The sequence below is a fragment of the Leuciscus leuciscus genome (genome assembly GCF_965113295.1).
Source record: "Leuciscus leuciscus genome assembly, chromosome: 17".
NCBI classification, from domain to species: Eukaryota; Metazoa; Chordata; class Actinopteri; order Cypriniformes; family Leuciscidae; genus Leuciscus; species Leuciscus leuciscus.
The window spans coordinates 33158297-33170349 of NC_138741.1; the positions used below are offsets into that span (position 1 = coordinate 33158297).

General features: G+C 37.4%; 1 protein-coding gene across 1 annotated transcript; it reads right to left on the minus strand.

The window, feature by feature from the left end:
- Positions 1-277: 277 nt before the first annotated feature.
- On the minus strand, positions 278-6875 carry odc1 (ornithine decarboxylase 1). Its single transcript, XM_082142785.1, has 11 exons — positions 6719-6875; positions 5756-5889; positions 4735-4856; positions 3900-4073; positions 3576-3748; positions 2944-3160; positions 2728-2811; positions 2455-2617; positions 2040-2155; positions 1724-1938; positions 278-1130 (listed from the first exon to the last, which is right to left on the minus strand). The coding sequence occupies exons 3-11, from the start codon at positions 4834-4836 to the stop codon at positions 992-994; spliced, it is 1383 nt and encodes a 460-aa protein (XP_081998911.1). The 5' UTR covers positions 4837-4856; positions 5756-5889; positions 6719-6875; the 3' UTR covers positions 278-991.
- Between the last annotated feature and the right edge of the window lie 5178 nt (positions 6876-12053).

Here is a 12053-nt window from a genome sequence, read left to right on the forward strand (position 1 = left end):
ATGGAGCCAGTTTCAGAAATTGTGTGTAAGCAACTTAAAAAAAGAAAAGAAAAGAGTGTAGTTCCGCATTTCTTGCACAAATGCACCATGAATAATCAGAAATCATGAACAGCCATGAAGCTTATTCACTACTTGACAAGCTTTTCCCATTGTGCTCCATATATAGTTACTCCTGGTTTGTTTCAGTGTTTGTAACCCCAGAATCTTTGTGCACGTATTCAGATGTACAATACTGAAAGGCTACTGGGCATGTAAATGAAAAGCAAGACAACTCAAACATTTTTACAGCTACCTTTATTTATATAAAAATACAAAACTTAAAAAAAAAAAAAAGTTTCCATAGGAAAGCAATATAAATGCAATCCCATCTCTTTTATATCCACTTCAAATGCATCAGTGGCATACAATTCAATCAATAATACATATTTCAGGTCAATAATCTTAACGTTAAGTTAATAATCAAGTAAAAAAAGAGAAATGGTCACTGATGAGGAAATCTGTACGTGTCTTTATGGAGGGCGAGATCGAAAAGCAGCCATTTCATGAAATGTTCTCCCAATAAACTCTAAACGCTCCTCCATGGAGAGTAGCGCATCTTCCATTTGGATGTTTAAGAGGGGGAATCAGTTCAGGAATAGACCTTCCTCCAACACACAGAATATCAGACACATTTACACCTCCCTCGTATCCTCCACCCAAGTATCTGGCCTCAAATTACAAGTATATATATGTAGAGATATATATTTTAAAAAATGAGTAGAAAAAAACTAAATTAAAAAACAGCCACAGGACTGTCAGACAAAATTGTGCGTCTTCAGGTCTGAGGGTTTGCAATTTTTACAAACAAGAGGCAAAAGAGCTGCATTTAGAATAGTTAATTAAACTTATGTTGTAACTTAAAAGCACACCATTTGGAAATGGACCTCAAGACAGTGTTGTGGTGTGAAATGCCTGGTAAACGCTGTCTGAATGAGAACTGGCTCTAGCAGCGTCACAGCACGTGAGTCGGGCTTGGCTTGGCTGGCACGTCCAGGGTGCTCTCGCGCCCGCAGTGCGATGGCATGTTTCCAGTGCTTTGCTCCTCAGCGGGAAGAGGAATCCCCTGCTCACGGATCTGCTGCATGCACTGCCTACAATCAAACATCAGTCAGTCAGAAACAGCCTTTTCCATTACCCACTCTTTTAGTACACTAATCGGTAACACACTTTACGATAAGGTTCATTAGTTAATGTATTAACTAATATGAACAAACAATGAGCAATACATTTGTTACAGTATTTATTCATCTTTGTTAATGTTGGTTAATAAAAATACAGCTGTTCATTGTTTGTTCATGTTAGTTCACAGTGCATTAACTAATGTTAACAGATACAACCTTTGATCTTATTAATGTATTAGTAAATGTTCAAATTAATATTAACTAAGATTAATAAGTGCTGTAGAAGTATTGTTCATTCTTAGCCCACGTTAACTTTCTTAGTTCATGTTAACTAATGAACCTTATTGTAAAGCGTTACCCAATAATCATACTTTTTGTTTGGATAGGGGTATTATTATTTTAGATATAAAAAAATATTATTTGTGTAATTTTAACCTAAATATTTAAGAAATGCAGTGTTATTTTAGATACTACTGAGCATTTTAGTAAGGTGTTTGGACTACATCAAACGAAAGAACTTGAACAGTTAACATCATGAAAATGGATCCCCAAACCCAACTTACCAGGCGGTTCGGGACATGATGTAATAAATATCGGGTTTCTGGAAGCCATTGAAGGTGGAGGATGCGGCTACAGTGTAGGCACCCATGTTCTCGAACAGCAGCCAGTCGCCCACCTGCATGTCCGGCAGGCTGCACTGCTCCACAATGCGGTCGAGCCCATCACAGGTGGGTCCCCAGATACTGCACGGGTACATGCGCTCATCAGGCTTGGGTTTCTACAAGAGAGTATGGGTTACGGGTTAGTTTTAGAGAATAAAAACCATAAAAAAAATCAAATAAAAAGGCTAATATGTTGGCCTAAAACTAATTTCCACACCTTGTGCAGAGTGGGCAAGACATGCGCATGGTCGTACAGAATGCAGTTGAAGGAACCATAAACTCCATCATTCACGTAGTACATCAAGGTTCGGTCATTGGTCCCATCCTCTTCTTCTGAAGTGGGGGAAAAATTGAAACCAAGTCAGTAATCACATTTATTCATGTGGCGCTCCAATGATGATTCAATTCAGGTCAATAATAGTGTCAATACTGCAAAGTTCAACAATAAAATTTTTTTTAGAAGCAGCTCTACAGAAGACTCAATAGTTCAATAACAGTGACTATGCTGCAAATTAGTGTCATAACCCATCTCACTTCAGTAAAAATATTCTTATCCGATAGTGTCAGTGCACATAAATCGATATTATTGCTGAATATTAGAAACAAACATGGTTTTGGATGTTAGCTTTTACCGTCAGAGGCTGATTGCTCCTTCATGATGACCTTTTTGGCAATGATGTTGACCGCCAGCGTGTATGCAGACGCCACGTAAAAGCGGCCAGGTTCAGAAATGATCCTCACACCGGAGTCAGCAGGGAAGTATTTATCCAGTGCAGGGTTAATCACAGCAGCGATCTGCAAACCACAAAAAACAAACAAACAAACGTTTATCATCTAAATGTCTTTGATCACCCAAAGTTAAGATGGTGATTTAAAAATAATAATAATAATAATCATAATAATACCTCTTCAAATTTCAGTTTGGTGTCATCTGAGCCTGGAAAGCCTCCGCCAATATCAAGCAGGGTCATGTTATATCCCAGCTCCGCCTGGTGGACAATGCATTTTTCAGATTAATTATACAGGATATAAAGCGCTATATAAATGAAGATGACTTGACTATACACCATCGCAGAAATGAGTGTGTGTTTTTTTCATTTCTACAGTAAAAGGCCACTCACCCCCATGTCAAAAACACAGCGTGCATCGGAGATAGCCTGCCTGTACGTCTCAGAATCAGTGCATCCGCTTCCCACATGGAAACTGACTCCGATCACATCCAGCCCAAGCTCCTTCGCCCTCTCCAGCAACAGCCGGCTGCTCTTTAACGTGGCACCAAACTTCACACTTAACCTGCACACGGCCTTGGAGTCGTCCGTGGCGATACGGAGAACCAGTCTGCAGACACAGAGAACGGGTTTAATGGTCATGAAAACCTTGTCATAATTCACAAAATCTTCCTTTTTTTATTCGTCTGTAGTGGTCAACCGATATTTGGGATTTTTTTTTTTTTACATTAAAAGGCACAAGTCTTTCTTATTTGGCCGTTAAGTGTCATGAGTCGGACTTTCATTTTGATTGAGAACACCTGAGCACAGGCTTAGTCTTCATCATTTTACCATCTTTATTTAACAGTTCATTTCTTAAGTTCAACAGATTTGTTTATTAATTTTTTTTTGTTATTTACGTTATATACGTTTTTCTACATATTTACTAAAATAGTGAAGTAAATTGAATGTCAAATATAACTGCAGTATTGTTATAATGTTATTTGTGGTGAAGTGAGAAATGGTTTTCTGGTGACGTTACTCACTTGGCACTATCATGGCATCGTGCAACCTTCATGAGCTCCACGTCGCTGTCAAACGTCATCATCTGCACGCCGTGAGCCGAGGCGTATTTGATCTGAGACACCTGCTTGCAGGGGTTAGCATAGATGATCCTGCTGGAGTCCACACCCACAGACTGCACGAGCTGGATCTCCGTCTAGCAGAGGAGAGGAGGATTAAAAGTCAGGTTAATACAGGATTAAAGCTGCTAAACATACTTAACTTTTGCAGCTGAGGTCATTGAGACACAAGGAGAAGTCACGTTTGCGATTTAAGGGACTTGAATGAATGAAGAATCTTCCACATACCTTGCTCGCACAGTCGAATCCCGCTCCCAGAGACGCCAGTGTCGTGACAACAGCCCTGCTGTCGTTGCACTTCACTGCGTAGAACGGAGTGATTCTGGGTAAAACGCGCAACCAACGGAGGTGCTTCTTCAGGACGTCACCCAGGTCAGCCACGTAGAAGGCATCTTTGTCATCCTAAAGGAAGAGAAGAGATGTGATCAGAACTCTTGACTGTATATGCAGCCCCATTTAGGAACAAATGGAAGTATATTAAGATTAATTGTAGTGCACGAATCTCATGAAAACGTGACCGTGTCACATTTCATCACAACCTTTTGCATAAACAAAAGGAGGCATACTTTTATATTAACATTTATAAATTTTTACAGCAATTAAAGCAAGACACCACAGGTGAAGGTGAATACTTCCCAGCTGACTGATTACATTAAGAATTGCAAACATTCTCTCTATTACAAGATTTCTGAAATATTATGTTAAAATACACAAATGAGCATTACCTAATTAAAAATATACTTGTATGCATACATTTCCAGAACAGAAATTGGAACATTAGATAAAGCCAGATTCAAAATTCTTGTTTTATTTTGTTGACATTAAAGTTTATCACTCCATAAATCAGACTACAGTGTCAACAACCAAAAAAATAAAAATAAATAAATAAATAAAATGTTGTATAAAATCAGGCAAAAGATATATATTATATATTATTCAGACAAGTGGAAAGACAACATTCATGTTAAAAAATGCCCCAAACCTAAAAAAATGACGAAAAACACCATTCCTTGCCTTAAGCGGAGAGGTAGGAATGCAGGTATAAAAGAAAGGGTTAACTCACCGATAAGGACGACTCGTTGATCTTCTGTTCCACGATATCCCGTGCACAGAACCCCTCCTCCAGGAAGGTGAAGTCAAAGTCTGATCCAGTCAGTGTGGTCATCGTGTTTGTTCAAGAATTAACTGCAAAAGGAAAGAAAAGGCGTGTTATAAAAGGTGACCTCTAAGATAACAGCCTTTACTCTGACAGATAGTCTTTCCTTGAATTCAACAGCCACAGTGTCCTCAAACAAGACCTTATCTTTGCTCCAGTGACTATATATATATACAGGACGACTATCACAGCTACTGTGCAGTTACAGTCTCCACTAATCTCTAGTATTTTAATATCAATGAGATACCATTAGAGTTATCAATAGTTTTTATTTTGTACATTTCCCACTGTTGTTTTAATTTTAAAGTCTCAGTAGTTTTATGGTGTCATTTACTTATACTTTTAAAAAAAAATTTATTTCTGTTTTAGTTATTCTAGCACAGCAGGATAAACTAAATGAAAACGCAGAATGTTTCCTTGGCAATTAGCATTCATTTTATTAATATTTAAATTTATTTCGAGAAACGTTTTTGTTAAATGGATTTAGTTACTAAATAAACAAAGTTTAAGGAAAGCATCTCATATATGACTTTTTATTTTAAAGCTTTTAGGATGTTCACACTTCAAATGTAACATTTAAAAATGTTCTGAAATCTTTATAAACACATAACGGCAGGATGTTAGGGAAGCTTGTTTCTGCCACATAATAAAAAATTAAAGGGTAATTGCGACTTTTTATCTCACAATTGCAAGTTTACATCTCGCAATTCTGACCTTTTTCTCAGAATTGTTAGATATAAACACAATTGCGAGTTATAAAGTCCATTTATGAGGAAAAAAAAAGGCAGACTTTTCTCAGAATTGCAAGTTTTTCATCTCTCAGCAACTCATATTAACCCATTAACAGGATTTCATATCTTATTAAATCACCAGATCCTATTAATTCCCACATTAATTTCCTTTTTTTGTGTCACTTATAATGGCTTACCAGATGAATGGAAGAGATGGAATTATAATATGCTAACAGACGTCAGACAGCCAGGGAGGTTCACCAGTGAAGTTGAATCCTTTCAGATAAGCCTCAAGGCCAGGGCCAGTGTGTACTTCTCTCAAGCAAGAATTCTGAAAGGATTAAAATGACAAGAAAAATGAGTCTATTAAAGCCTAAAGAGAATGTGATAAAAACAGCCCAATATACGACGTTTCTGGTAAGTCACATTGCGTGTGAAACTTTCATTGCATGTATTAAAGTTACAACACGAAATTGGTCGTGTATCGTAACAGACAGATCATATCGTGTAAGATTGGGAAATTGTGGAACCCGCACACATTTTTGGACAAGACACATTTACGCAAAGGCAGTGAATTTAGTCCCTCCCCTTTGAAGAGCGCGACTACACCAGTTACCCAATAAGGAAACGCTCTGTTTGCACAAACTATAACAGGCATTCCAGTCAGCCAATCACTGATCAACTCCAGCCGGCTTCCGATTTCAGCTCAGCCAATAGAATGCCGTCATTCAGGCTAGTCAGGCTTTGCAGCGTGTGAGACTCCTGACTGACTTCATTCATTGATCTTGAGTATAACCGTTAGCGTTTACCAAATAATCAAGATATACAAGTAAGTTACTTCGCGCTTGTCAACACAGCTGGTTCCGACTATAAAGATATTAGTTATAACGCCGAAGTTAAAATTACGCAAGAAAAAGCGTGATACACACACCGGCCACGTTGACTCACAGTCTCACACACACACCACAGAAGGCCATTATGTCATAACATACGCCACAACTACACAAGCCACGATCTTTTAAAGTCAGAAAAACACTGTTAGCGATGTAACTAGCGGCTAGTTTCATAATTTGTGGTTAGACTGTTCCATACTGAAAGTGTATCCTAACATAACGGATATAATTATGCTAAATTTCACTCAATAATTTAATATAACTCACCTTAAAACGCATTTACAAAGAGTGTTCCCATTAGATCAGAAAGTTGAAAATTAATAACGTTGTTCTCCTCGCGCACAAACGGCTATGGTGATGATCAACTGGCGAACTGTCGGAGTAAAAGCCGGCGCTCGCTCTCAGCCCTATATATAGTGACGTGGTTTCCAAGGTGACGCACTAGCTGAAACCGGCTTCCTCCGAAGGAGCGAACCGGTTTGGTCTTGTTAGCGGCTTGAAGCGCGAGCGAGTGATAATGGAGGATCTGAATAAAGAACTAGAAGTGACATACTTTCCGCTTCCCTATCAAACAAAGAGACTTACTCATTTGGTAAATAAATTCATAAATATGATACTAAAACCTGTTAATGATACAGAATCCCCTAAAACGAACAACGTGCTAAAAATACAGCTGCTAAAAAAAAATAAAAAAAAAGGTTTTATGGTTTACTAAACACAAACTCCCTTCTGAACTGTTGTTGCTAAATGGAAAAGTTTATAGTTGTTGGGAAGTTTGAATATACACACACTTACATTTTAGTATTCTCTCCATGAGCAGATAAAAGTTTGAATTATAAAATAAGATTGATCTATGCATATCAGTGTTTTTATTGATAAAAAAGTATAACTAGGCCCTACTACAGATTTTCTGTAGCTAATTGATATGAAGATGAAAGTAAAATACAAAGTGTTATAAATATGAAATATTGGATTAAAGACAAACAAAAGCACACACTAAAACTGGCAATATAAAGGTAAAAGCTAATTCAAAATGTTAAAATAATAGCCTACTAATATATATATATATATATATATATATATATATATATATATATATATATATATATATTCTCTTTTTTGAACTATTTGGCTTGAGTCCTTTTGGATAAATCCCTCTGTTAACTGTAAATATAAATGCAAATATAGAATAGAACAGAATAGAATAGAATAGAATAGAATAGAATAGAATAGGTCTTTATTGGTCTATATGTGTCATTAAAACAACGTAAGACAACATTTTAAAACAACTAAACGTTTAAAATGTAAGCTAAAACAACGTTTAGCAGCTCACAAGGATTGGCAAAATAGAAAAAGTGTACATTTAAGACAGTGTGGTAAAATAAACAATAGTTTTTGTGCAAAAAAACATCATAGTGCTGTAACAACAATATATAGTATAGATACAAAAAATATGACAATATATGTAGAGATACTTATCCATATGATATATAGACATAATATACACAGTATATAGCTATACATACATACATACATACGTACACACACACACACACACACACACACACACACACACACACACACACACACACACACACACACACACACACACACACACACACACACACACACACACACACACACATACACATATACATACACATAAATACACATACTGTATAGATGTCAACATAAAAAAAATCAGTATATGGAGTACAGTGTATGTGTGTTGGCTGAGGAAGGGTGTTTTACTTCCAGTGCGTGAGACAGGTTTATTGCACCCCAGTGTTTGGAAGTGAAAGGAGGGAAGGGAGAGGAGGAAGATATATTAGGGGAAAACAGTTATATACAGCTACATTTGCATTTCATTTGTAACACTTTTATTTAGATCGGGCCAGTGCGGATGATGATGTCATGTGGAGGAGAGTTTCTGTGCCTTTGTAACTTTGTTCCTTTCTCATAACCAGACTAATCTGGTTCCAGTTAAACCTCGCTTTCATGACCGCAGCTTTCTGTCCACATGCTGCAAGACCTTGCTGAAGATGCCAAAATGGATGTTTCCTCACCTTTTGCACAAACGCCCCCTTCCGTCTTTTATCTTTGTTCTGCAGACTTTGTTGTCATCCTGCCAGATGTTAGAAATTAGCAGTGGACACTAAATATATCAATCCTAAAACTCCCCATAATCAAAGGAGTAGACTAATCATGGCCATATCCTGTGCACCTGGGCACTGCACAAACAACTTTTTCCTTCTTCTTTTTGAAATACACAATACTTAAGAAGAAAATTAGATCCATTGAGGCTCAGGAGCATCTTAACATAGATTTGACTGCCTTACAAGCACAGTATTTCATACTGTATTCCCCATATAGGCCCCTGTATGCAGTTGTCATATCAGTTGCCATCACGTTGAATGATTTTATCTTAACAGCCGGATATCAGACTGCTGTTATCTTTGAATCGGTCTTTCAGTTGTCTTCAAACCAACGGAGTTATCCAGCATATCACTGCAGTTATTACCATGTTGTCAAAAAACTTTTGATTATTGATATATTATTGTTGCAAACACTGTCCTGAATTACTGGCAGTCACCTCCAATCAATCAATTAATAATAATAAAAAAAATACACTTATTATTTTGCAAATTCATACAGAATTGTGCTTAAATGTATTCACAAATGCTTCAAAAATCATCACTACTGGAAAAAGCCATAAGCCTCTGTATTTCACATCCTCGCTGTGGCTTTTGCCCTGCTCCCACATTGCTGTGGTCAGGAATACGTTTTCCAGATGCAAATGAGCCCAGACCTTTTGTAATTCATCGTCTTGCCGCCAGTCAGTGTGTTTCCAGAATCCACACAGAACCATTAGAGGTCAACTAGAACATGAGGTCATTGTTTATTACTGTCCTCGAACACCACAAACCACATCACTTTCTCGTGAACGCAATAATATTTAATACGTAAGAAGGTTCCTATGTAAGTTTTTCCCCCTCCCATAAGGCTCCAGGCAACACTTTTCATGTGGCAACATTTTCCACCCTTATCAAGATGCTGAGATCTAAATCAGTTTTCCTAATCAGTCAGTCATGCATTTTCCCTGGAAGTTAATACAGAGACATCATGGAGAGAAGAAGGAGATTTCTCTCTTTCTTTTCCTCTCTATGTAGCTACATGGCCTTAGTGGACATTTTAAGGATTCATATTGGATTTACTGTATGTGCAGTTGATAATTATGGAAATATACTGATGTTTACAGCTGTGTGTTGATTTGGAGAGAGACAAAATGGCACGTGCACAACATCATAGTTGCATAAATATGATATACACAACACACGGGCTGTTCTGTGTACAGTATACACAGTCTTGAACTAACAGCCTCACAACCTCGATTTCTAGCAACACGGATAGTTATGAGTCAAAGCAGTTTGAAGGGTGTGACTTATTTGATCAAACCCAAACACTTGACATAAACACTGAGAACATGCTAGGTAAATAATTGAGTTTTTGTTTCACTTATCAAAATAATCACAGATAGAAACATCCCAAGAGAGCTCAGGACAAAAAACAAAACAATTGCAGTAGTAAGACACTGCTGAAAGGTACAGAGATGTTTCCATCCACATTATGCAAGTTTTGGGATATCGCATTTAAAACATTGCTTAAAATGTGCATATAAAATGCATGCGCTCAGTTGAGGATATTTTTAATATGATAAGAAGATGTGCATAAATTACGATTTATGCATTTACCAAATAAATTCTTGGTTGTACAACAAAAAACTTGCGTGACTTAGCAGATCAAATGATTGAATCTCAAATGTTGTTTTAGTCATTCTGAAATGCCTGAGCGATTTGATATAAGTAATTTGTTATTGCATCATTTCCTTTATTTGTTACGTAAAAAAAAGGCACAGGTTGCAGTGACTTTTTATCTTATTATTGATATATTGCACCAAGTTCCCTGGAAGTCAATATTTTGTTCTCTTGATCACATGAGGTGGAAATGCTGCTTTATTCCTAAATGTTTATTTCACAGCATTAGAAGGAAACAGATTATCTTTTCTGCCCCTAAAGGTACTATTTTTGTACATTTTCTCTGAAAGTGTATAATGTATATTGACAGTGATTAGAGGAAGGAGGTTTCTATGTCACATGTAAGCCTGCTGTATTTACCAGGACTGACCAGGTGACTATTTCAGGGCCAGCATCTGTGATGGAAACAGACCTAAGAGCATTAAGACACTTTATGTGTGTCACAAACACAAGTCACACTCACACACACACGCATGCGCACGCATACACACACACACTCTGAACACAGCTGATCCAGGAGAAGGGTTATTATCGTTTACTAAAACTAAAACCAATCTGTTCATTCAAATAAAGCTAAAATAAAATACAATAAAACCATTCACTCATGTCACCATTTATATAGCGCTTTTAACAATATAGATTGTTTCAAAGCAGCTTTACAGTGATAATAGGAAATTATAGTAACAGAGATTTTTTTGGCTTTACAGTCCAGCTAAAGTTAGTTTTGATTGATTGATTCACTTCTGTTGCAAAGATCATTAGTTATTAACTTAGGGGCCGCTAACACGACACCGTTCTAACAGAAAACACTAAACAGAAAACAAAAAAATATATATTTATTTGTACAGAGGTAAAGGGAAGGGAAGGAGGCCTTCACAGGGGAGGGACTGGTTGACACTTCAGGACTGTGTTGTCGTCGTGTCCAGGCGCAGGTCCATCATCAGATCTGGACACAGCCTGGATCCGGTGGACTGCGGTAAACCTCGGGATAAACAGAGAGACTAATATTAGCGTAGACGCCATTCTTCTTATGATGCAACGAGTACATCAGGATTTATGGGAAGTGTTGCCGGTTCCGGCTGACCTAATCTATGCAGTTTAACATTGAATTATAGAAGTCTATAATGTGTTATGTGTATGCTAGGTCAAAGAGATGTGTTTTTAGTCTAGCTTTGAACTGACAGAGTGTGTCTGCTTCCCGGACAATGTTAGGAAGACCGTTCCAAAGTTTTGGTGCTAAATAGGAAAAGGATCTACCGCCAGCAGTCGATTTTGATATTCTAGGTATTATCAACTGGCCGGAATTTTGAGATCGCAATAGACGTGAAGGACTATAATGTGTTAAGAGCTCGCTCAAGTACTGCGGAGCTAAACCATTTAGTGCTTTGTAAGTAATCAGCAATATAAAAAAATGTATACGATGTTTAATAGGGAGCCAGTGCAGTGTTGACAGAACTGGGCTAATATGGTCATACTTCCTGGTTCTGGTAAGAACTCGAGCTGCTGTGTTTTGGACCAGCTGTAGTTTGTTTAAGCGTGCAGGGCAACCACCCAGTAGAGCATTACAATAATCTAGCCTTGATGTCATGAACGCATGGACTAATTGTTCTGCGTTTGTCATTGAGAGCATATGACATAATTTAGATATATGTTTAAGATGGAAAAATGCGGTTTTACAGATACTAGACACTAACTCCAATAGAGTTCAGAATGTCTTTAAAGGCCAATCCCAATTAGGACTTTATCTGCAGCCAGTACTCACTCTGACAGAAAATCAGCAAATTCTT

Excerpts from the sequence above, each read along its gene's own strand:
- odc1 (XM_082142785.1), bottom strand. The coding sequence starts at position 4,836 with ATGACCACACTGACTGGATCAGACTTTGACTTCACCTTCCTGGAGGAG. Across the intron at positions 2,156-2,454 it reads GGAGCAATCAGCCTCTGACG|AAGAAGAGGATGGGACCAAT; the intron begins GTAAAAGCTAAC and ends CCCCCACTTCAG. Across the intron at positions 1,939-2,039 it reads TCTTGCCCACTCTGCACAAG|AAACCCAAGCCTGATGAGCG; the intron begins GTGTGGAAATTA and ends ACTCTCTTGTAG.